The 25,518-nt window shown below is 50.1% G+C and overlaps 1 protein-coding gene across 1 annotated transcript in view; it reads left to right on the top strand.

The window, feature by feature from the left end:
• The window catches only part of RAB1A (RAB1A, member RAS oncogene family), a 37,692-nt gene extending 12,789 nt beyond the window's left edge, over nucleotides 1-24,903 (top strand). The window contains exons 2-6 of the mRNA XM_060230767.1: nucleotides 5,385-5,457; nucleotides 11,184-11,279; nucleotides 17,168-17,263; nucleotides 19,347-19,478; nucleotides 22,736-24,903. Of these exons, the coding sequence (XP_060086750.1) occupies nucleotides 5,385-5,457; nucleotides 11,184-11,279; nucleotides 17,168-17,263; nucleotides 19,347-19,478; nucleotides 22,736-22,930 (592 nt within the window). The 3' untranslated portion in view covers nucleotides 22,931-24,903. The remainder of the gene's footprint in view (nucleotides 1-5,384; nucleotides 5,458-11,183; nucleotides 11,280-17,167; nucleotides 17,264-19,346; nucleotides 19,479-22,735) is intronic.
• Nucleotides 24,904-25,518: the final 615 nt, after the last annotated feature.

Raw genomic sequence — 25,518 nt, 5'->3', positions numbered from 1 at the left:
ACCAGTTCCTCTGGAGGGCCACCAACAGGGCAGAGAGGCTGAGGCCTTCATAAGAACATCAGAAGAGCCCTGCTGGATCAGATCAGTGGTCCATCTAGTCCAGCACCCTGTTTCATACAGTGGCCAACCAGTTCCTCTGGATGGCCACCAACAGGGCAGAGAGGCTGAGGCCTTCATAAGAACACCAGAAGAGCCCTGCTGGATCAGACCAGTGAGAGTCCATCTAGTCCAGCCTCCTGTATCACACAGTGGCCAACCAGTTCATCTGGCGGGCCAACAACGGGGCAGAGAGGCCGAGGCCTTCGCCTGAGATGAACCTCAGAAGAGTTTTCGCCTGAGATGAACCTGAGATGAACCTCAGAAGAGTCTTGCTGGATCAGACCAGTGAGGGTCCATCTAGTCCAGCCTCCTGCCTCACACAGTGGCCAACCAGTTCTTCTGGAGGGCCAACAACAGGGCAGAGAGGCTAGCAATGCAGAGTTTAGCAACTGGCTTCCGACATTGCTCGAAAGTAGAAACGATGATTCCTTCACAAACAATGCCAGGTATGAAGAGCAAAGAATGCAGTACGCCCACAAGGTGAATGCAGCGCATCCAAAAGGCAAGAATTTTATAAATTTCCTGCAAGCTAATTTGGGTTCTGGTAAAGTTTTCCTTAAATGTAAACCCAAAGAGCCCCGTGGTGCAGAGTGGTAAAGCTGCAGTACTGCAGTCCAAGCTCTTTGCTCACAACCTGAGTTCGATCCCGGCGGAAGCTGGGTTCAGGTAGCCGGCTCAAGGTTGACTCAACCTCGGAAGGACGGTCAAATGAGCTTGCTGGGGGGGGGGGAAGCGTAGAGGACTGGGGAAGGCAAGGGCAAACCACCCCGTAAAAGGTTTGTCGTGAAAACGCCATGATGCGATGTCACCCCGGAGTCGGAAACGACTGGTGCGTGCACAGGGGACTACCTTAGGACCACCTTTGCCTTTCAAGTTTATCTTGAGTGTTAAACCCGTTATTGGAAGCGAGCTGGAGAAGTTTATAAACGAAACCATCCGCAGTCCGGAGGGCGTGTCCTGCCATTTAGATGTTTGCGCACCGGCTTTGTGGACGTACTACATTCTTCGCGCAGCCTCGCCACTTGTTTAATGTGCAGCTCGACGCCTGCTTTGTTCTGCTGCTTCAGACGAACACAGCTGCCCGCTTGGTTCTATCCTCCCCCCCCTCCGTTTCCTCCTCCCTCTTTCACCCCCCCCCCCCCCCGTTTTCACCATTTTAAGGCCAGGGAAGGGGCAGTGAGGCTCCTCCCAGGCCGACCCCCTCCCTGGGAAGGAGGCAAAGGCAGTAGTGGCGGTTTTCCCAGCCGATCAGCTGATGGACAGGGGGGAGGTTGGCCTGGGAGGCGCTTCACCACCCCCTACCCTGGCCTTAAAATGGTGGAGAGGTGGGGAGGCTGCGGGGCGGGAGGGGCGGGGAAGCTGCGTGGTCCATTGCAAACAGGCCGCGTCCTGGTACCGGTCCCGGCACAATGCAGGAAACTCACAAACACCTCCCCCTAAATTCATAGAATCCGCATTGTTGTCAGATGGCCATCTAGCCTCTGTTTAAAAACCGCCAAGGAAGGAGAGCCCACCACCTCCTGAGGAGGAAGCCTGTTCCTCGGAGGAACCGAAACATGAATTGGATGGGTGGGTGGAGGGAGGGGTGGGTGGAGGGAGGGGTGGGTGGATGGATGGGTGGGTGGATGGATCGATCGATCGATCAGGGGTGGCCAAACTTGGGAGCCACATGTGACTCTTTCACGTATATTGTGTGGCTCTTGAAGCCCCCACTGCCCTGTTGGCTGGCAGCTTGGAGAAGGCATTTAAAGTTAAAGTTGCTTTCTTTCCACCTTTCCCTCCCTCCCCATCTGTTCCTTCCCTCCCTCCCTCAAACATCTGACGTTGATGTCTCGAGGCTCTCAGGCATCTGACGTTTTTGCCTTGCGGCTCTCGGACATTTGGCGTTCTTGTCTTGCGGCTCTCAGACATCCGACGTTTGTTCTGCGTGGCTCTCACGTTAAGCCAGTTTGGCCACCCCTGATATATAGTGTTTTGAGTGTGTCCTTTATAAAGGTTATATCTCTGCCAGCTAATCTTAAATAGGTACGCACATGGCCCGGCCTAACCTGACATGGCTCAGCTCAACAAGGTCTCATTTTCGGCCCTCTTAAAAAATGCGTTCGACACCCCTGTTCCAGTCATCTTCCTTCTTTGCAGCAAAGTCAAAGAAGGCCAGACTGCTGTTGACAGAGGATTCTCTCAATGCCTTCCATGCCATAAGTATAACCGTCGCTGATGACGTAGCATGACCTCAGAAACTGAAACTCGCCTACGCTGAATAAGTGGGCGGTTCTGTAGAGAGTGTCTCTGTCAATAACAGCATTGGCTGGATCCTAAGTGGACGGCTTCCGGCAATCCCCCCCTTCCCACTCCAGAACGTCTCGTGACCCCTCCTCAGGGGAAGCCCTCCCCTCCCCTAGGGGCTGCAGTTTGCAGAGATTAACGGGCTTGCAGCGGGAGGGGGAGGCAGGAAAGTTGCACCCTGTTGACGGAATATTTAATCTGGATGTGGAACTCACTGCCACAGGATAGCCAGCTTCGAGAGGGGATTGGAGAAACATATGGAGGAGAGGTCCATCAGAGGCTGCTAACCACAAGGTATAGATCAGGGGTGCCAAACGTGCGACCCGGGGGCCGAATCAGTTTATTAAAACCCTGTAATTTAGCACCATAACTGTTAATTTTAATTGGAATGATTTAAATGATGGTTTTATAATGTAGTATTTATTGACTTAAGCGATTGTATTGTATTGTATCGTATTGTATTGAACTAAAATGTTGTGAGCCGCCCTGAACCTGCTCTGATGGGGAGGGCGGGATATAAATAAAAAGTATGATCATTATTATTATTATTATTATTCCTATCAGGCCCTTGAGCAACGGCTTCCTTCTTCCTCTCTCTTGCTTCCTTCTCTCTCTCTCTCTTGCTTCCTTCTGCATCACAGCTTGCTTTGCCAGGTTTGCTCAATCGCACAGCAGAGCTACAGAGCAAAACCTCTGTTTTCTCCATTGGCTGAGGCTCCTCCCCTTCCTGGCCCCCTGGGGAAGGAAGGAAAGAGCCAGAGCTTCCTTTGCCCAGTTCCCTGAATCCCATGGGGGGATACAAAGGAAGAAGCTTTAAGACTGAGTGCTAATGTCTTAAGGAAGTTTTGGTTTTTGTTTTTTTTTAAAGCTTTTGTGTTTTTCTGTGTCCTTTATAAAGTTTATACCTCTGCTACCTTGTCATAAATAGGTACCTAAGTCATCTTGTGGCAAGAAATGAAAAATCTTGAAGCTGACGCTACAGATTTATGCTTGTTTCATTCTTGCTTAATTAATTATGGTTTGGCATGGTGTGCGGTATAGCCAGGAGAACTGAAAATTGTCGGGTGCCTTTAAGTTCTAACTCTTTTTGTGTTATTCACCACTAGGTGGCGAGTTAGACTTATGGGGGGGGGTGCTGAGAGAGCTCTTGAGAGCTGTGAGTAACCCAAGGTCACCTGACTGGCGCATGTGGAGGAGCACAGAATCGAACCCAGTTCTCCAGATTAGAGTCCATCCGTCTTTACCACTACACTGCACCTCGCTTAAATATCATGGCTCCCAGTTTTAGGTACCCTGAGTCGATGAAAGGGCATTTCATACCCTCATAAAATGGTGGTTCCCAAAAGACCAGGGAAATCAGAGGTTTAAATGTGTAACGTAGCTGCGACCTGAACGTACTTACAGTTATAGTCACTTCCATGGTCCCCATTCTTAGGTGAACCATGTTTTCTCCCAAGGGGGTGAGCTGAGTCCAAACTGTGACTCCTCGGCCCCACACGGTTAGGTGCCAGCTTCCATCGGGCCACAGCGCCCTCCTCTCTGAACGGGATGGAGTCCGGACCAATGTTCCCTTGAAGCTGCAGAGTCCTTCTCCCCCACAACAGACACCCTGTGAGGTGGGTGGGGCTGAGAGGGCTCTCACAGCAGCTGCCCTTTCAAGGACAACTCCTACGAGAGCGATGGCTGACCCAAGGCCATTCCAGCAGCTGCTATTGCAGGAGTGGGGAATCAAACCCGGTTCTCCCAGATAAGAGAGCTATGGCTGACCCAAGGCCATTCCAGAAGCTGCAAGTGGAGGAGTGGGGAATCAAACCCGGTTCTCCCAGATAAGACAGGTCTGGCTGACCCAAGGCCATTCCAGCAGGTGCAAGTGGAGGAGTGGGGAATCAAACCCGGTTCTCCCAGATAAGAGAGCTCTGGCTGACCCAAGGCCATTCCAGCAGTTGCTATTGCAGGAGTGGGGAATCAAACCCGGTTCTCCCAGATAAGAGAGCTATGGCTGACCCAAGGCCATTCCAGAAGGTGCAAGCGGAGGAGTGGGGAATCAAACCCGGTTCTCCCATATAAGAGAGCTATGGCTGACCCAAGGCCATTCCAGCAGCTGTAAGTGGAGGAGTGGGGAATCAAACCCGGTTCTCCCAGATAAGAGAGCTATGGCTGACCCAAGGCCATTCCAGCAGGTGCAAGCGGAGGAGTGGGGAATCAAACCCGGTTCTCCCAGATAAGAGAGCTATGGCTGACCCAAGGCCATTCCAGCAGGTGCAAGTGGAGGAGTGGGGAATCAAACCCAGTTCTCCCAGATAAGAGAGCTATGGCTGACCCAAGGCCATTCCAGCAGCTGCAAGCGGAGGAGTGGGGAATCAAACCCGGTTCTCCCAGATAAGAGAGCTATGGCTGACCCAAGGCCATTCCAGCAGGTGCAAGCGGAGGAGTGGGGAATCAAACCCGGTTCTCCCAGATAAGAGAGCTATGGCTGACCCAAGGCCATTCCAGCAGGTGCAAGTGGAGGAGTGGGGAATCAAACCCAGTTCTCCCAGATAAGAGAGCTATGGCTGACCCAAGGCCATTCCAGCAGCTGCAAGCGGAGGAGTGGGGAATCAAACCTGGTTCTCCCAGATAAGAGTCTGTACACTTCACCACGACACCAAACTGGCTCTCAATTTACTGCATGAATTAATGTGCTCTGGAGCCATTTTTCCTAAGATAAGACAAAAATGTGTGAGCCAGAGGCTAAAAATCCGTGAGGCTAGCTCTCATTGACTCCGCTTAAAGGGAACCCTGGTCCAGACCATGGCTGCAGGCTAGCCAGGATGTCATGGGTCACCGCGGCGACCCCAGTTCCTTGCTCTCCTTTGTGAGGTTGTTTGGTGATGTCACAGTGCCGCCCCCACTTAACTCCAGCTAACGTCCGTTTTGCCCCCTGGGACTGCTTGAGTTGTCCAGCCCCTCGAACAGCAGCCGGCTTTTAATTCTGTTTGTTTCTTTCTTTCTTTCCGCAGTGACTATTTATTCAAGTTGCTTCTGATCGGAGACTCCGGCGTCGGAAAGTCTTGCCTCCTCCTTAGGTTTGCAGTAAGTCGTCTTGCATGTTAACGATTAACCTTCTTAAAGACTGACCCCCCCCCCCCCCCGCGTTCTCTCTGCTTGGTTTGGGGTTTGGTTTGGTTTTTTGCCTGCTGACTTTTTGGAACCAAAGGCAGTTTATCCTTAACGCTCTCAAGAAAGATCCCAGACGGCTGCCGTGTTGGTCTGAAGCAACGGAAGAAAGCAGTAGACAAGGGCACCTTTAAGACCAGCTAAGTTTTATTCAGAACGTCAGCTTCCGTATGCTCTTAAGCAAACTTCATCAGACAAGTGGGAATGGAAGCAGCGATTCTTAATATAAGAGGGCAGTGTGGAATCCTGGGAATGTTTTTAGCAGATGAAAAACATCACAAATAGGGATCTGTGTTTGTTGAAAAAACACTGGATCGGAGGGCGGTAAAAAGCAGATTGCTGTCGTAGGGGTGCCATAAATCTAGGTAACATTCTGGCCTTGTTAGTTTAAACAGAGGGCATGGTTTCTCAACAGTTTATGACATCCATATAGTTTGCCATAGGATGGGTTGGTATATGCAAACAATAAGACTCAAGAAAGAGTTCTGCTTTTGTCTGTGCTAAGACTCTTCCCATGAATATAAGGACAGGGAATGGCCCAGATTCCTCCGGCAGGCCAAACCAAAGTTCTGTTCCATTAATTTTTTAATTTTAATTTTAAAGATTTTTTTTTTTTTTTTTTGCGATTTATACCCTGCCCTATCCCGCAAAGTGGGCTCACGGCGGCTGGCGACATCAAAACATTACAGTAACAATAAATAAAATATACCAAATTAACAAATTTAAAATCTCAGAAACCTAATAAAGGTAAAGGCAGTCCCCCTGTGGAAGCACCAGTCGTTTCCAACTCTGGGGTGACGCTGCTTTCACGACGTTTTCACGGCAGACTTTTGACGGGGTGGTTTGCCACGGCCTTCCCCGGTCATCTCCACTTTCTCCCCAGCAAGCTGGGGACTCATCTTACCGACCTCAGAAGGATGGAAGGCTGAGTCAACCTGGAGCCGGCCACCTGAACCAGCTTCCACCAGCTTCCGGCCACCTGAACCAGCTTCCGCCAGGAGAGCCAGTTTGGTGTAGTGGTTAGGTGTGCGGACTCTTATCTGGAAGAACCGGGTTTGATTCCCCACTCCTCCGCTTGCACCTGCTGGAATGGCCTTGGGTCAACCATAGCTCTGGCAGAGGTTGTCCTTGAAAGGGCAGCTGCTGTGAGAGCCCTCTCCAGCCCCACCCACCTCGCAGGGTGTCTGTTGTGGGGGAGGAAGGTAAAGGAGATTGTGAGCCGCTCTGAGACTCTTTGGAGGGGAGGGCGGGATATAAATCCAATATCTTCTATCTTCTTCTTCAAACTCAGGTCATGAGCAGAGCTTAGGACTGCAATACTGCAGCTTTACCACTCTGCGCCACGGGGCTCTCTCATAAACATAATACATACAGATTAAAACAGAAGACCATAACGCCAACAACAGTACAGCCAGAGGCCACAGTTCAGCAGTTGGTACGACTTCCACTACTTAACCCCGCATAGCACGGCTTCAAGTCATCGATGCCGCGTAAGGTTGTGACTCAGACCCTCGACCCAACTGAAGCCCACGGCTAGTAAAGTGCTGGGAGAAGGTTTCAGAGGACGTCCAGTAGATGAAAAGATGGATTTGGTTTTGCAAAGACGCAGGGTTTGGGTACCTTTTGCCATGCAATCATCCAAATCCAGCACAAGCCGAAAGCCCCCTATGTATCAATGTTACTAGAGAACCTGTGTAATATGTAATATTAAGATACGTTGCAGCTATGTGCTTATAAACTGAGGAGGGGTGTCAGTATATTCCAAGCCGAGCCGTTTCTATGCACATGCTGGGAAAGTGAAAGTAACAGACCTGCCAGGTAAGATCATCTAAGTGACAGAAGGTGGCTGGTTGCCAGATTGCATCAGCCTGGGCAATGTCAGCATGGCTCAGCAGCAAGCTGATTGGTTACCTGGGTGGACCTTGTGTCTAAATGGACAAAGACACTTTACTGTGTGTGGGATATGCACGGTGGAGGTGCAGCGGAGCATTCTGTCGGATTGGAGAGAGGAGGCGTAAATAAATTGTATATAGCGGTTTTAACACCGCTGTGTGTAAGCCTTCATTCTTTGCGTCACTAAAGACCACCCTCGCTTAGCACAGGCGCATCAACATTCAGCGCGTATATCTGGTTGGTAGTTTTGTGTGTTTTTTATTCTCTCCAGTTCTGTCTTTGCTTCAGAAAAGCAGACCTCCCTAGCCTGCAGTGTTCTTTTTCTAAATTGTGTGTGTGTGTTAGAAACTTTAGGTTGAGAGTGGCGCTGGGCTTTTTCTACAATGGTTCGCCCTGTCATAAAATAGCCGTGGGATCGCATATTTACATGTGTGTTGCTCAGGGGGTTCCTAACCTTCTTGAGTCCGTGGACGCCTTTGGAATTCTGACCCAGGGAGAAGGGGAGAGCTACGAGATGGCTTCAAGAAGGGGCGGGATAACTGCGAATGTTCAGGGGGTTGAGGTTATGTGTTAACTCTCCCTAGTATCTCCTCAATTTTTCTGGCAGAAGATCTGTTTAGCGGGATGCTTTTAAATCTGCGCAGCCAGTCAGAAGCCCTGCTGAGCAAAAGCACCACCTGGCCCCGCCCTCTTTCTTAAAGCATTTAGTGGGCCCTGTGGCAACGCAGGCCCAGTGCTGGGGATCCCCGGTGCGGCGGGTTCATGTGCATTTCAGCATGTTCTACCTCGGTGCCGGCACCCAATGCTAAATCCAGCACTCCCACATAACTTGGGGACCAGTGTTCGCTCTAAGCCAGGGGTGGCCAAACGGCGGCTTGGGAGTCACATGTGGCTCTTTCACTCATCTAGTGTGGCTCTCGAAGCTCTCCAGTGGCCTGGAGAATGCATTTAAAGTTGCTTTCTTTCTACGTCTTCTCTCCCTCTCCCATCTGTTTTCCTCCCTCCCTGCTTCCTTCCTTCCCTCCCTTCTTCCTCCTTCCCTCCCTCCCTACACCCAGTTTGGTGTAGTGGTTACGTGCGCGGACTCTTATCTGGGAGAACCGGGTTGGATTCCCCACTCCTCCACTTGCGCCTGCTGGAATGGCCTTGGGTCAGCCATAGCTGTGGCAGAGGTTGTCCTTGAGAGGGCAGCTGCTGTGAGAGCCCTCTCAGTCCCACCCACCTCACAGGGTGTCTGTTGTGGGTGAAGGAGATTGTGAGCCGCTCTGAGACTATTGAGTGGAGGGCAGAATATAAATCCAATGTCGTCGTCTTCCTTCCCTCCCTCCCTCCCTCTTTCTTTCCTCCCTGCTGCCTTCCTTCCTGCCTGCCTCTTTCCTTCCTCCCTCCCTGCTGCCTTCCTTCCTCCCTCCCTCCCTGCTGCCTTCCTTCCTCCCTCTTTCCTTCCTCCCTGCCTACTGCCTTCCTTCCTTCCTCCCTCTTTCCTTCCTCCCTCCCTCCCTGCTGCCTTCCTTCCTCCCTCTTTCCTCCCTCCCTCTTTCCTTCCTCCCTCCCTGCTGCCTTCCTTCCTCCCAATTTCCTCCCTCCCTCTTTCCTTCCTCCCTCCCTGCTGCCTTCCTTCCTCCCTCTTTCCTCCCTCCCTCTTTCCTTCCTCCCTCCCTGCTGCCTTCCTTCCTCCCTCTTTCCTCCCTCCCTCTTTCCTTCCTCCCTCCCTGCTGCCTTCCTTCCTCCCTCTTTCCTCCCTCCCTCTTTCCTTCCTCCCTCCCTCCCTCCCTGCTGCCTTCCTCCCTCCCTCTTTCCTCCCTCCCTCTTTCCTTCCTCCCTCCCTGCTGCCTTCCTTCCTCCCTCTTTCCTCCCTCCCTCTTTCCTTCCTCCCTCCCTGCTGCCTTCCTTCCTCCCTCTTTCCTCCCTCCCTCTTTCCTTCCTCCCTCCCTGCTGCCTTCCTCCCTCCCTCTTTCCTTCCTCCCTCCCTGCTGCCTTCCTTCCTCCCTCTTTCCTCCCTCCCTCTTTCCTTCCTCCCTCCCTGCTGCCTTCCTCCCTCCCTCTTTCCTCCCTCCCTCTTTCCTTCCTCCCTCCCTGCTGCCTTCCTTCCTCCCTCTTTCCTCCCTCCCTCTTTCCTTCCTCCCTCCCTGCTGCCTTCCTCCCTCCCTCTTTCCTTTCTCCCTCCCTGCTGCCTTCCTTCCTCCCTCTTTCCTCCCTCCCTCTTTCCTTCCTCCCTCCCTCCCTGCTGCCTTCCTTCCTCCCTCTTTCCTCCCTCCCTCTTTCCTTCCTCCCTCCCTGCTGCCTTCCTTCCTCCCTCTTTCCTCCCTCCCTCTTTCCTTCCTCCCTCCCTGCTGCCTTCCTTCCTCCCTCTTTCCTCCCTCCCTCTTTCCTTCCTCCCTCCCTGCTGCTTTCCTTCCTCCCTGCTGCCTTCCTTCCTTCCCTCCTTCCTTCCTTGCGGCTCTCAAACAACTGCCGCTCCTGTCTTGCAGCTCTCAGACATCTGATGTTTATTCTCTGTGGCTCTTCTGTTAAGCAAGTTTGGCCACCCTAGTCTAGACTGAGTGAGTGTGAGCTGCTTCAGTTTTTTAGCCTCCGGGGCTCACGTATTTTGGTCTTCGCTGAGGGGAAATGGCCCCAGAGCAGCCAAATTTATGCAGCACCTTGCAGCTGAAAGCCAGTCGCTCACAAAGTGGAATTTTTGCTCACAAGACTCCGCAGCTTCGAGGGAGTGGCTCCCCAAGCACCAAGAACACAGAGCATCACTGCCCCAGACAGCAGTCACTGATGAGTGGGAGTACAGTTCCGGCTGGCTTGGCATCAATGGGGGTGTCAAGGGGTGTGGTCTGATTTGCAGACGAGTTCCTACTTGTTTTTTTCTGCAAAAAAAAAAAAGCCCTGTGTGAAACAATGGTGCTGTCAGGGGTGTGGCCTAATATGCAGATGAGCTCCTGCTGGGTTTTTTCTACCCAAAAAAGCCCTGTGTGAAACAATGGTGCTGTCAAGGGGTGTGACCTAATATGCAGATGAGCTCCAGCTGGGCTTTTTCTACAAAAAAAAGGCCTGTGTGAAACAATGGTGCTGTCAAGGGGTGTGGCCTAATATGCAGATGAGCTCCAGCTGGGCTTTTTCTACAAAAGAAAAGGCCTGTGTGAAACAATGGTGCTGTCAAGGGGTGTGGCCTAATATGCAGATGAGCTCCTGCTGGGCTTTTTCTACAAAAAAAAGCCCTGTGCGAAACAATGGTGCTGTCAGGGGTGTGGCCTAATATGCAGATGAGCTCCTGCTGGGTTTTTTCTACCCCAAAAAGCCCTGTGTGAAACAATGGTGATGTCAGGGAGTGTGACCTAATATGCAAAGGAGTTCCTGCTGGGCTTTTTCTACAAAAAAAAGGCCTGTGTGAAACAATGGTGCTGTCAATGGGGTGTGGCCTAATATGCAAATGAGTTCTTGATGTGCCTTTTCTATTAAAAGGAGGACCGCAAGCCCCGGTCGCCGTTGTGTTTCTTGCTCAGATGCATGTGCTGTTGGCACCAGTGTTCCCTCTAAGCTGAGTTTGCGTGAGCTAGCTCACAGATTTTTAGCCTCCAGCTCACACCTTTTTGGCTTAGCTCAGGAGAAACGGCCCCAGACCACAATCATTTATGCAGGAGCTCCCCGCTTTCATCGCTGTAGCTCACAAAGTAGGATTTTTGCTCGCAAGACACTGCAGCGTAGACGGAACATTGGTTGGCACCCCTCCGACGGTGACGTTCTTCTCTCTTCCCCAGGACGACACCTACACAGAAAGCTACATCAGCACGATTGGCGTGGACTTCAAAATCAGAACTATAGAGTTAGATGGGAAAACAATCAAGCTGCAGATAGTAAGTACGCTCGTCTTTCTCATCGTATCTCGCTTACGTCTAATGCAAACCTTGGACAAATATGGCCCGACAAACCTGTTAATTCCTAGGTGTTTCCACTTCCGCGAACGTCCGCCTGGCTGACCGGCTGCCGGGAATGGTGGCCGTGAATGTATTACGGCAAGGGTCTCATTGACGCTTTCTGGGTTTACTGAAAGGCAAAGAGTTTTTTAAATCCTTGGCTCAAAATTAATTCCATTGAGTGTTGTATCTAACTGGGCTAACGCTCTCCGGAAGCTGAATCACACGCCGGTAATTGCGCCAGGCCGCACAGCGAGCAAGCCAGTTTGGTGTGGTGGTTAAGTGCGCGGACTCTTATCCGGGAGAACCGGGTTTGATTCTCCACTCCTCCACTTGCACCTGTTAGCATGGCCTTGGGTCAGCCATAGCTCTGGCAGAGGTTGTCCTTGAAAGGGCAGCTGCTGGGAGAGCCCTCTCCAGCCCCACCCACCTCACAGGGTGTCTGTTGTGGGGGAGGAAGGGAAAGGAGATTGTGAGCCGTTCTGAGACTCTGTCCTTGAAAGGGCAGCTGCTGGGAGAGCCCTCTCCAGCCCCACCCACCTCACAGGGTGTCTGTTGTGGGGGAGGAAGGTAAAGGAGATTGTGAGCCGTTCTGAGACTCTGTCCTTGAAAGGGCAGCTGCTGGGAGAGCTCTCTCAGCCCCACCCACCTCACAGGGTGTCTGTTGTGGGGGAGGAAGGTAAAGGAGATTGTGAGCCGTTCTGAGACTCTGTTCTTGAAAGGGCAGCTGCTGGGAGAGCTCTCTCAGCCCCACCCACCTCACAGGGTGTCTGTTGTGGGGGAGGAAGGTAAAGGAGATTGTGAGCTGCTCTGAGACTCTGTTCTTGAAAGGGCAGCTGCTGGGAGAGCTCTCTCAGCCCCACCCACCTCACAGGGTGTCTGTTGTGGGGGAGGAAGGTAAAGGAGATTGTGAGCTGCTCTGAGACTCTTCGGAGTGGAGGGCGGGATATAAATCCAATATCTTCATCTACCTCACAGGGTGTCTGTTGTGGGGGAGGAAGGGAAAGGAGATTGTGAGCCGTTCTGAGACTCTGTCCTTGAAAGGGCAGCTGCTGGGAGAGCCCTCTCCAGCCCCACTCACCTCACAGGGTGTCTGTTGTGGGGGAGGAAGGTAAAGGAGATTGTGAGCCGTTCTGAGACTCTGTCCTTGAAAGGGCAGCTGCTGGGAGAGCCCTCTCCAGCCCCACCCACCTCACAGGGTGTCTGTTGTGGGGGAGGAAGGTAAAGGAGATTGTGAGCCGTTCTGAGACTCTGTCCTTGAAAGGGCAGCTGCTGTGAGAGCCCTCTCCAGCCCCACCCACCTCACAGGGTGTCTGTTGTGGGGGAGGAAGGTAAAGGAGATTGTGAGCCGTTCTGAGATTCTGTTCTTGAAAGGGCAGCTGCTGGGAGAGCTCTCTCAGCCCCACCCACCTCACAGGGTGTCTGTTGTGGGGGAGGAAGGTAAAGGAGATTGTGAGCCGCTCTGAGACTCTCCGGAGTGGAGGGCGGGATATAAATCCAATATCTTCATCATCATATGCTTTTGTCTGGAGCCAAGCAGCTCTTGAGGGAGTCAAATAAAAGAAGGGGAACTTTGTGGAGAAGCCCACAGCAAGCGCTGGTTGGGCCCTTCCGAGGAAAGCAGGTTCCTTTCAGTCGGATGCGAAATTGTGTTCTAAGCAGGGCTCTTTTTCTAGCAGGAGCTCCTTTGCATATTAGGCCACACACCTTGATGTAGCCCATCCTCCTGGAGCTTCCAGTAGGCCCTGTACAAAGAGCCCTCTAAGCTCCAAGAGGACTGGCTACATCAGGAGGGTGTGGCCTAATATGCAAAGGAGTTCCTATTACAGGGGTCTGTCAGCAGAAAACATCTTCTGGCCTCAGAACTGCAGTATGTCCGGTAGGGTCGGCCCTTCAGGCGCATTTATTTACTTTATTTATTAGATTTATATCCCCCCCCCCCCCCCAGGCGCATGGTCAAATAAAGACGACCGTGCTGGATCTGTCGCCGGCACTTGTCTCATCGGTTGCTGGTTGCGTCACATTTACGCAGCAGACAGAGAGGGGGCACAATTCACAGAGCATCACTCCGTTGTCTGCTGTACAAACATCTTCCCCCTTATGAATGCCCGAGCCGTCCTTTGGCTAGTTGGGTGAAACACTTCCGTTTTGCGTCCGCCGGCATGTATCTTTTAAGTGCCCTCGTTGCCGGGTTTGGATTGCTGGGCTGACGAAGCGACTGGGATTTTTTGAAACCGAGGTTAATGCATGGGATAAGGTAGAGAAAGAAGTACTTTTCTCCCTTTCTCACAATACAAGAACTTGTGGGCATTCGATGAAATTGCTGAGCAGTCGGGTTAGAGCAGATAAAAGGAGGTACTTCTTCACCCAAAGGGTGATTAACATGTGGAATTCACTGCCACAGGAGGAGGTGGCGGCTACAAGCATAGCCAGCTTCAAGAGGGGGTTAGATAAAAATATGGAGCAGAGGTCCATCAGTGGCTATTAACCACAGTGTGTATGTATATGTGTGTGTATATAATTGGCCACTGTGTGATACAGAGTGTTGGACTGGATGAGCCGTTGGCCTGATCCAACATGGCTTCTCTTAAGTTCTTATGTGACATAGAGTGTTGGACTGGATGGGCCACTGGCTTGATCCAACATGGCTTCTCTTATGTTCTTATGTGACACAAGAGTGTTGGACTGGATGGGCCATTGGCCTGATCCAACATGGCTTCTCTTATGTTCTTACGTGACACAGAGTGTTGGACTGGATGGGCCATTGGCCTGATCCAACATGGCTTCTCTTATGTTCTTATGTGACAGAGAGTGTTGGACTGAATGGGCCATTGGCCTGATCCAACATGGCTTCTCTTATGTTCTTATGTGACACAGAGTGTTGGACTGGATGGGCCATTGGCCTGATCCAACATGGCTTCTCTGATGTTCTTATGTGACACAGAGTGTTGGACTGGATGGGCCATTGGCCTGATCCAACATGGCTTCTCTTATGTTCTTATGTGACACAGAGTGTTGGACTGGATGGGCCATTGGTCTGATCCAACATGGCTTCTCTTATGTTCTTAATGCAATCGTCAGCACAGGCGAGTGAAGCTTCTGGCAGAGTCCAGAGATGGATTTTGGAATCCCAGCAGGGCTCAGTTTCTTAATACAATATAGCAAAAGTGTTCGGAAATGCAGTGCCAGTCAGAAGCGGCAGACAGACTTTTGGAGTCTGGATAACAGCTCTGAGGCACTGGCTGCCAAGAAGTATATTTTATAAGCCGTCGAGTTGCAAGAACAGGACAGTTTCCAGAAGCTGCGGGTCTTGGGAAGGTACTGGAAAACTGTGGGACTTTGGCCAGGTGTGTGTGTTCCTTCAAACGTAATGAGTGGTCTGAACCATTGAACTTAAAAACGTGGGCGCCAGTTGAAGTCCAGGGCATTAATGGCAAATCCGCAGCCCACAGGCCGATTCCTGCCTTCCTGCCTGACAGTTCCACGTTCTGCCTTGTGGTGCTGCTGCTTAGATTTCTTAGCTGGCAAAAGGAGGGGCCAAAGGGCCGATGTTCTTCAAAACGCAAGGCCTTCCTTTAGGGCAGGGGTATCAGACATGCTGCCTTGGGGGCCAAATCAGGCCCCCTGAGCAACTGTTTGTCGTCTGCTTCCTTCTCCTTCTCTCTCGCTTCCTTCTGCATCACAGCTTGCTTTGCCAGGCTTGCTCAGTTGCGCAGGAGCTACAGAGGAAAAACCTCTCTTTTTTTCCATTGGCTGAGGCTCCTCCGTTGGGGAGAAAGGGGGAAGTGATGGCTTGGCTTTGCCAGGCTCTCTCAATTGGACAGCAGAGCTACTGAGCCAAGCCTCTCTTCCTTCTATTGGCTGAGGCTCCTCCCCCTCCTGGTCCCCTGGGGAAGGAAGGAAAGAGCCAGAGCTTCCTTTGCTCAGTTCCCTGGATCCCATGAGAGAGATACGAAAGCACCTTTAAGGCTAATGTTTTAAGTGCTGATGTTTTAAAAAGGTAAAGGCAGTCCCCTGTGCAAGCACCAGTCGTTTCCGACTCGGGTGATGTCGCATCGCAACGTTTTCACGGCAGACTTTTTTTACGGGGTGGTTTGCCATTGTCTTCCCCTGTCTCCTACACTTTCCCCGCAGCAAGCTGGGGCCTCCTTTTACTGACCTCGGAAGGATGAAAGGCTGAGTCCACCTGGAGCCGGCTACCTGAACCCAGCTTCCTCTGGGATCGAACTCAGGTCATGAGCAGAGGGCTCCAACTGCGGTACTGCAGCTTCACCGCTCTGTGCCACGGGGCTTCACTGCTAATGTCACGAGGACACCTGAAGCAGGGGTGTCAAACCCATTCGTTATGAGGGCCGGATCTGACATAAATGAGACTTTGTTGGGCTGGGCCATGTTGGGCCAAGCCAGTTGTGTGCCTGTTTTACGATTAGGTAGCAGAGATATAAGCTTTATAAAGAACACAGACAAACACAGATATATATATATTTTTAAAAACTTAAAACTCATTGGTCTTAAAGATTCTTTCTTTGTATTTCTCCCATGGGATCCAGGGAACTGGGCAAAGGAAGCTCTGGCTCTTTCGTTCCTTCCCCAGGGACTGGGGAGGGGAGGAGCTTCAGTCAATAGAAGGAAGAGAGCTTCGACTCTGTAGCTCTGCTGTGTGATTGAGAGAGCCTGGCAAAGCAAGCTCTTCCTCCCCCCCACCTTCCTCCCCAAGGGAGGAGCCTCAGCCAGTGGAGAAAATAGAGGTTTTGCTCTGTAGCTCCTGTGCGATTGAGCAAGCCTCGCAAAGCAAGCTGTGCTGCAGAAGGAAGCAAGAGAGAGGGAGCAGACGACAGCCAGTTGCTCGGGGACCTGATAGGAGCCCTCCGGGGGCCTGGTTCGGCCCCCAAACTGCATGTTCAACACCCCTGACCTAAAGGGTCCGATAGGGGCACAGAGCCTGGACTGGCTTTGCCAGAGAGTCCAAGGGGAGGGACGGAGAGAAGGTCCCAGGTTCAATCCCCGGCATCTCCAACTAAAAAGGGCACAGGCAAATAGGTGTGAAAAACCTCAGCTTGAGACCCTGGAGAGCCGCTGCCAGTCTGAGAAGACAACACTGACTTTGATGGACCGATGGTCTGATTCAGTAGAAGGCAGCTTCATATGTTAATATATTTGGGGTCTGGACACCTGGTCTGGACACTAGATGGTGGCTCAGTGGTAGAGCATCTGCTTGGGAAGCAGAAGGTCCCAGGTTCAATCCCTGGCGTCTCCAAAAAAGGGTCCAGGCAAATAGGTGTGATAAACCTCAGCTGGAGAGCCGCTGCCAGTCTGAGTAGACAATACTGACTTTGATGGACCTAGGGTCTGATTCAGTAGAAGGCAGCTTCATATGTTAATATGTTTGTGGAGGGATGGTGGCTCAGTGGTGGAGCATCTGCTTGGTAAGCAGAAGGTCCCAGGTTCAATCCCTGGCGTCTCCAAAAAAGGGTCCAGGCAAATAGGTGTGAAAAACCTCAGCTGGAGAGCCGCTGCCAGTCTGAGTAGACAATACTGATTTGATGAGCCGAGGGTCTGTTTCAGTAGAAGGCAGCTTCATATGTTCATCAGTAGAGCGTGGATCCTCTTTCGTGCTTTTCCCCCACCGATAGCAGAACTCTTTTTCTTTGTTTTTGTTTTTGTTTTTTCTTCATTCACATAGTTTCATTCAAGGTCATTTGAATAATTTGGCCCCGTCGTAAGGATTTTCTTTGGAACCTTCTCTGAACCGTCAGGACGAAATGGGACCGCCCGCTGGGCCAAATGCCATCTCTGAACTCTTCCCCCCCCCCCTCTTCTCTTCGTAGTGGGACACGGCGGGGCAAGAAAGATTTCGAACAATCACTTCTAGTTACTACAGAGGAGCCCATGGCATTATAGTGGTGTACGACGTTACGGATCAGGTAAGCACCCGTGCGTCTCCCCGCTGAAGCAGGCCCAGGGCAGCTCAGAACAGTGAAATAAATCCCAGTAACGATCCAATTCAGTCAGTTAAACATTTAGCAGTTCATCAGACCAACAGTGCAGGTGATTAAAACAGCGTTGGTGCTAATGTCATTTCGTTTCCGGTGGTATTCAGGGCTCTTAAAAAGGCAGTCCCCTGTGCAAGCACCAGTCGTTTCCCACTCTGGGAAGACGCTGCTTTCACGACGTTTCCACGGCAGACTTTTTACGGGGTGGTTTGCCATTGCCTTCCCCAGTCATCTACACTTCCCCCCCCCCAGCAAGCTGGGTTCTCATTTTACCGACCTCAGAAGAATGGAATAGTGAGCCAACCTTGAGCCGGCTACCTGAACCCAGCTTCCGCTGGGATCGAACTCAGGTCATGAACAGAGCTTAGGACTGCAGTATTGCAGCTTTAACACTCTGCGCCATGGGGCTCTTGGGTAAAAGGTAAAGGTAGTCCCCTGTGCAAGCGCCAGTCGTTTCCCACTCTGGGGTGACGCTGCTTTCACAACGTTTCTACGGCAGACTTTTTATGGGGTAGTTTGCCATTGCCTTCCCCAGTCATCTACACTTTCCCCCCCAGCAAGCTGAGGGATGGGAGGCTGAGTCAACCTTGGGCCGACTACCTGAACGCAGCTTCCACTGGAATCGAACTCAGGTCGCGAGCAGAGCGTTAGGACTGCAGTACTGCTGCTTTACCACTCTGCGCCACGGGGCTCTTGGGTAAAAGGTAAAGGTAGTCCCTGTGCAAGCACCAGTCGTTTCCAACTCTGGGGTGACGCTGCTTTCGCAACATTTTCACGGCAGACTTTTTATGGGGTGGTTTGCCATTGCCTTCCCCAGTCCTGGGGACTCATTTTACCGATCCCTGAGGGATGGAAGGCTGAGTCAACCTGGAGCCGACTACCTGAACCCAGCTTCCACTGGGATCGAACCAGGTCATGAGGGTTCCGACTGCAGTTCTGCAGCTTTACCACTCTACGCCACGGGGCTCTTTTATACCAAGGTGTATAAATCCAGTCTCCTCCTCTTCCTCTTCTTCTTTAGGGACTTCTAATGTATTTCACCATATTTTTTTCGGGTGAGGACTGGCTTGCTTCGTTGTCCCCAGTCAACTGGATTACATGCTGCCCAGTCTTATCATTTTGAATCCCCTTCCCCCACATGTAGGATAGCAGGCTATCCCCTATGTTTTTATTTCTAAGGAAAGGAAAGGTCCCCTGTGCAAGCACCGGTCGTTTCCGACTCTGGGGTGACGTTGCTTTCACAACGTTTTCACGGCAGACTTTTTACGGGGTGGTTTGCCATTGCCTTCCCCAGTCGTTTACACTTTCCCCCCCAGCAAGCTGGGGACTCCTTTGACCGACCTCGGAAGGATGGAAGGCTGAGTCAACCTCGAGCCGGCTACCTGAACCCAGCTTCCGCCGGGATCAAACTCAGGTCATGAGCAGAGGGCTCCGACTGCAGTTCTGCAGCTTTACCGCTCTGCGCCACGGGGCTCTTCTCAGTGCTCTTCGGAATCCTTTTATGCTACTATATCGGCAGTTGCATTAAAGGCGAGCCGAAATAATGTTGTCTTGCGGAACAGGGCGAGGTCCCGCAAGGCTCTTCCTCCGGCGGTTGGTTCCACCAATAGGAGGCAGCGACTGAGAAGGCTCTTTCCCTGATGGTTTTCTATCTAACCTCCCTCGGCCCGGGGATCCACAGTTGTTGCGCTTCAAGCCTTGGGGATTGGAGCTTTACTTTGGCTACAGCTGTGGGAACCAAAGAGCACGGTGTGTCATGCTGGACCGAGAAGTGGGGCGGTGGGGAGTGGCCGGCTTCGGCTCCAAAGAAAACAGGACCAGGGTTAGATCCGGAATCTTCTGAGGCGCAACCGCTCTTCTTCCTCGTCCTCTTCCTCCTCCTCTTGTGCGGATGTATCCTGGTGCGGATAATCCTTCAAGATCGCTGACAGCTATCTCCATATTTGAACGGTCCTCCGGGATTCGCCGAGGGCCCGCTTTGACCCTTTCTCTTTTCTGCCCCTCCCCTTCCCAGGAATCTTTCAACAACGTGAAACAGTGGCTGCAAGAAATAGACCGCTATGCCAGCGAAAATGTGAACAAGCTATTGGTAGGGAACAAGTGTGATCTGACCACAAAGAAAGTAGTAGACTACACAACGGCGAAGGTAAGTCAGGGGTTCCGGGGGAGAGGGGATCAGATTCCGGGGGCTTTTGCAGTAGAGGCCCAAGTGTGGACCATGGAGCGCAGAAATGGAACTGGTAAAAAGGATAGCGTGGTTTTTTTAGCTGGTCATACTTTGGCTGGAATTCTAGGCTTTCCCTAAAAAACTGAAGCAGGGTGGGGGTGGAGGAGAACAAAGCTTCCCCCCCCCCCCCGCCCAAGATAGGAAAATTTGAGGGAAAACTGACACATGTACAGTATTCATTGGAACAAAACTTTAGGAATACAGACAAGTCTAGCCTAGGGGTGCATAATGTTAAAAGAGCTGGAGCGTCTGGCTGTCACACAACAGGTTGGATAACAATCAATTTTTTAAAAAAAACAAAAACGCATTTTTTAAAGTATTTGAATCATTTGAATTATTTTTAAAAAAAATTAAAGTATTTTTAAAGAATTAAATTTTAAAGTATTTAAATTTAAGCATGTAAATTTTTTAGGATTTAAATTGGATTTTTAAAAACAAAAATTGTTTTTGAGGAAAAACCTACTCAAGACAAATAACCTTTGGACCATTTTAAGATGCATTATAGTCCAAAGGTTATTCATCATGAAATAAGGATTAGTTTTTTAGTTTATGTATCGTGCGGCTGCATATTCATGCAAGGTTGAAATTTTTCGGTAAACGAATTCCATTAATCCATTCACACTACCATGCTTTCCCGGAGGTTTCTGTAAGATTGCTTTGGGCAGTTTTTCTACGTTGAAAATATTATCGCAGATGCTTGGTTTTGCAGTTCACAAAACTGTGAATTCGTGACTGCAAGAGATAGCATGTCTCTTCTTCACAGCAAAAAAGGTTATAAAATAAACATACGGAGTTAAGAAACCTTAATCCTATTGGTCCCCTGGAAATCTATGCACACGGAATCAATACCTTATCTCTTAAGTGCTATGTTTGAAGAAGTTCAATGAATATAAGATTGTCTGGGCCGAACGGGTCTGAATAAGGAGGAGATGTTAAGAGCTAAGTGTGATGGGGGGGAGGGGCAAGAAGTGCAAATGAAAGCGAAAATTTTTGAGCAGAATACTCCAGAAATCTTGAGATCTTTATGGGTGTATTGTCACGGAAGCATAAGCAAATACAAGAATACATATACTATATGCAATGTTATCATTTTAGTTAAATAAAAGTTTAAATTTGTTATTAACTTTTATCCTTCCAATAAAAGTACAGTAGAAAAGTTGTCCAAATATGAATTTAACCTATTAAACTGGAGACAGTTCACCTTGCAGTAGCTTCATAATTATCTGTATAGCTAAAACTAACCTGAAAAGTGATTATATTAAAACGAAACTTTCATCTGGCTTGCAAATACTAAGGCCTGCAAGAATCGCGGTCTTGCAGACTAATGATTTAAATCAAATCTGTCCTGCCAGTCTTTAGGATCTCTTGGCTATACTGCGCACAATGCCATATAATGATGATAGTGATCGTAATACCATATCGCTGGATATAATGAACCCATCTCTGAAAAGGTTTCGTTCCAGCATTTTTGTTAAGCTGCATCCCGTGTGTGACACTCCCATAGAGTTTTCAAGGCAAGAGATGTTCCGGGGCGGTTTGCTACTGCCTGCCTCTGTATAGCGGTTTTTGGATGGTCTCCCCATCCCAAGTGCTAATCAAGGTCAACCCCGCTTAGTTCCTGAGATCTGAGGAGATTGGGCTAGCCTGGACCCCATTTCACAGGGGGGCAGAGAGGGGTTGCCACTGCCTGCCTCTGCATAACAACCCTTTGGCGGTCTCCCATCCGGGTGCTCACCAGGGCCAGCTCTGCTTAGTTCCTGAGATCTGGCGAGATCAGACTAGACTGGACCCCATTTCGGGGGGAGGGGGGAAGAGGGTGTTTGCCACTGCTTGCCTCTGCATAACAACCCTTTGGCGGTCTCCAATCCAAGTGCTCACCAGGGCCAACTCTGCTTAATTCCTGAGATCTGGCGAGATCAGGCTAGACTGGACCCCATTTCGGGGGGAAGAGGGTGTTTGCCACTGCTTGCCTCTGCATAACAACCCTTTGGCGGTCTCCAATCCAAGTGCTCACCAGGGCCAATTCTGCTTAATTCCTGAGATCTGGCGAGATCAGGCTAGACTGGACCCCATTTCGGGGGGAAGGGGGAAGAGGGTGTTTGCCACTGCTTGCCTCTGCATAACAACCCTTTGGCGGTCTCCAATCCAAGTGCTCACCAGGGCCAACTCTGCTTAATTCCTGAGATATGGCGAGATCAGGCTAGACTGGACCCCATTTCAGGGGGGGGGGCGGGAAAAGAGGTTTGCCACTGCCTTCCTCTGCACAAGCAACCCTTTGGTGGTCTCCCATCCAAGTGTTCACCAGGGCCAACTCTGCTTAGTTTCTGAGATCTGCAGAGATCAGGCTAGACTGGACCCCATTTCTGGGGGGTGGGCAGAGGGGGTTTGCCACTGCCTTCCTCTGCATAGCAACCCTTTGATGGTCTCCCATCCAAGTGCTCACCAGGGCCAACTCTGCTTAGTTCCTGAGATCTGGCGAGATCAGGCTAGACTGGATCCCATTTTGGAGTTGGGGACAGAGGTGGTTTGTTACTATCTGCCTCTGCATAGCAACCCTTTGGCAGTCTCCCATCCAAGTGCTCACCAGGGCCAACCCTGCTTAGTTCCTGAGATCTGGCGAGATCAGGCTAGACTAGGCCCCATTTCAGGTGGGAGGGCAGAGGGGGTTTGCCACTGCCTTTCTCTGCATAGCAACCCTTTGGTGGTCTTCCATCCGAGTGCTAACCAGGGCCAACCCTTCCTGGTTCCTGGGATCTGAAGAGATGAGGCTAGCCGGGGCCATCTAGGTTAGGGGAATAATCTAAATGCAGTCAAGCCACAGCTGACGCACGGTGACCCTGTAGGGTTTCCAAGGTAAGAGACATTCAGATATGTGTTGCCATTGCCTGCCTCTGCAGAGCGACCTTTGTGTTCTCCCATCCAAATATCCAAGCAGGAACTGTTTTCTGAAAAAGATCAATAGCGTTAGGTAACACGTCGTCCAAAAACATTCCATTCATTCCATAAGGAAGAATGTCGCACTGGTCCTTTTTCAGTATTCTTCCCGCCTTTGCTATCGCTTTTTTCTGGCACATAACGCGGCCAACGTACACCGGCTGTAGACGGAGCACTTTGATTCTCACCCAAAACTTTGGACAGCCTGACAAATCGCATATCGTGTTCTTTTCCCCCTGCAGGAGTTTGCAGATTCCCTTGGGATTCCCTTTTTGGAAACCAGCGCAAAGAACGCCACAAACGTAGAACAGTCTTTCATGACCATGGCTGCTGAGATCAAAAAGCGGATGGGCCCTGGAGCGACCGCCGGCGGTGCCGAAAAGTCGGTTAAAATCCAGAGCACTCCAGTCAAGCAGACCAGCGGAGGTTGCTGCTAAAACTCGCCTCTCCCCCCCCCCTTTTTTTTTGTCTCTCAACAATGAATCCGAACCCAACTGAAAATTAAAAACAAAAGCAAAGCCTGAATTGTACTGTATGTAGCTGCACTACAAACAGATTCTTTATCGTCTCCACAAAGGTCAGAGATTGTAAATGGTCAATACTGACTTTTTTTTATTCCCCCCCCCCCCAAAATCGATAAAAGGTAACTTCATTTTCAGAAACGTGTTAAACCTCTCCCCCCGCCCGTGTGCGTGCCGGTTTATAAAAAAAAAAAAGGTGTGTACTCCTTGTTGCTTTATTTTTCCTTAGTACCAGACTGTTTCTGTGGTTGGCTAAACTTGGAATATATATATATTTTTTGTTCTGATTATATCGGCATGTTTAGATGCCAGGTTTAGTCTTCTGAAGATGAAGTTGAGCCCCTTTTTGTATCCCCACCCCAACAGCACAACTGTCGTCCATCACTTTTCCCACGCATAAAAGTTCCTTAAAGACATTCTGTGTAAGATCGGATTTGCTAGTTCCTTTGTGTAGAGCTGTAAATGGGAAAAAAACAGCCAGTGACTGGGATCCACACCAATTTAGTTCCGGGCACTTAGTGGGGAGGCAGGAAAGTTTATCCACCCATGAGCCCCCCTCTCTCCCCTCCCACTATGCCTCTTGGCTGACCCCTTTTGAAATCCGGGGGGAGTTGGATGAGCATTTCTGATCTGGCTGCCGTCCGAAGGAAAATTGAAGGGAGGGAATTGCCCCCGCACTGTCAGCTTATCCTCAAGCGGCTGCCGGATCCCTGCCATTGACTCTTCCGTCATACTCTACACATAATTTGTGGCTGCCGAACATTGTAAATTGTCGCACAACCTGTAACGAACCGGAGAAACGTTCAATAAATATTGTACTTATTGGAAAGTAATATCATACTGTATGGTGATAAGTATTGTCTTAATTCTTACCGCTAAGGGGGAAAAGGCCGGTGTTCTGCCTCCGAGTCTGTCTACCTGTTACTGTACATCAGAGGCATTTAGAAGCTTCCTTAGACCAGATGCTCCGAGCTCAGCGACTCCCTAGCAAGTACGGCTTAAGTTGTCATGACGTTTCTGACATCTACGCTACACTCGGAATGAAGAATTTAGTGTAACATTGTTTATTATAGGATCATAATCACTAAGTGTACCATACTCTGCCCACCCATACTCCCCTTCTTAAGTGTCTGGATCGTTTTCTAAATGATTCCATTTAGAAATAAAGTGTCTCTCTTTTTTTTTTTTGCTCTGTCGTAGAAGACGAAAAACGATATTTTCGCCTTTTAATATACTGAATGACTTCAAAACTAACAAGGTGATGTTAATTCTGGCGCTGTTGTTGTCTTTTTTTCTATATAATGTTACTTTCATTCTCTCACAATCAAAACTCTGTTGACTTTAATAAAACTTAGTGCAATTTATTGGTTGGCTCGGTGATAGCACAAAGGCGCAAGGAAGCTGGGAGTGTTGGGAGCCCGTAAGAAGTTTAAGGGATCGGAAGGCTGTCGTCTCACATACGGAGAGGAGCTTCTTCGATACGAAACATTGAGTCTGAGCCGTAGGATTTTTTTGTACAGAGAGACTAAATCCATTAGTGCCTGACATCTGGATTTCTCATCACCAACTCGATCAGCGACTAGCCGATCTCCTTTGCGAAAGATTCGTTCGAAATTGCCGCTACGGCTATTTTTCCGTACAAAGAAGCAGCCGGATGTGACTGCAAGATCCCACCCCTTGGGGTATGCTGGAAGGCAAGTGTGCGAGCAGATCACTAAAACCGGAAGCTGCCTCCCGGACGGTGGAGAACCAGACGCCGGTGGACTCCATCCACCGCTGAAATAATAAGAGTACTTTAAGCCTTCATATTGTTGTCGGAAGATTGGAAATTATTGAAACTTTGAATTTGCTCTCCTGAGAATTTCACAATAAAGTGTACTTCATAATGACATGTCCTTAGTGGATCAATTCGTGACACGTTTTTAGGGAGTGGTGTATCGGTCGATCGAGGGGTAGATGCCGTGGCTTAGTGGAAGAGCCTCTGCTTGGCATGCAGGAATTCCTAGGTTCAATCCCCGGCATCTCCAGTTTGAAAGGACCAGACAGTAGGCCGTGGGCGGATGCCTCATCCTGTAGAACAGGGATGTCGTACTCATTTGTTATGAGGGCCGGATTTGACATAAATGAGACCTTGTCGGGCCGGGCCATGTGTGTCGTAAAATGTAATGCCAGGTAGCGGACATATAAACTTTATAAAGGGCACAGAGATGCAAAGATTTTTTTAAAACTTAAAATAAAACATGCTTAAACTATTAGCATGCTTGCAATATTTTGTTTTACAGTCTCTGATAAACGTCACCCTGCTATGAATTATTGCATAAAAAACTGCAGACGGTGTCTGTGCTGTACCAGTTTTGAATGTGCTGTTCAGGTGTGCACATCCGTAAGTTGCAAACATACTTTTGATTCAGTGACATTCATTACAGATATCTCATGGTCAGTGCTTTGAGCCTAAGACCCAGAGGAACATGAAGCAGCTGGAAAATTATGAGTTTTTGCACAGA

Source organism: Heteronotia binoei, chromosome 1, assembly GCF_032191835.1.
Source record: "Heteronotia binoei isolate CCM8104 ecotype False Entrance Well chromosome 1, APGP_CSIRO_Hbin_v1, whole genome shotgun sequence".
NCBI classification, from domain to species: domain Eukaryota; kingdom Metazoa; phylum Chordata; class Lepidosauria; order Squamata; family Gekkonidae; genus Heteronotia; species Heteronotia binoei.
This window is presented reverse-complemented; position numbering and strand designations above follow the sequence as displayed.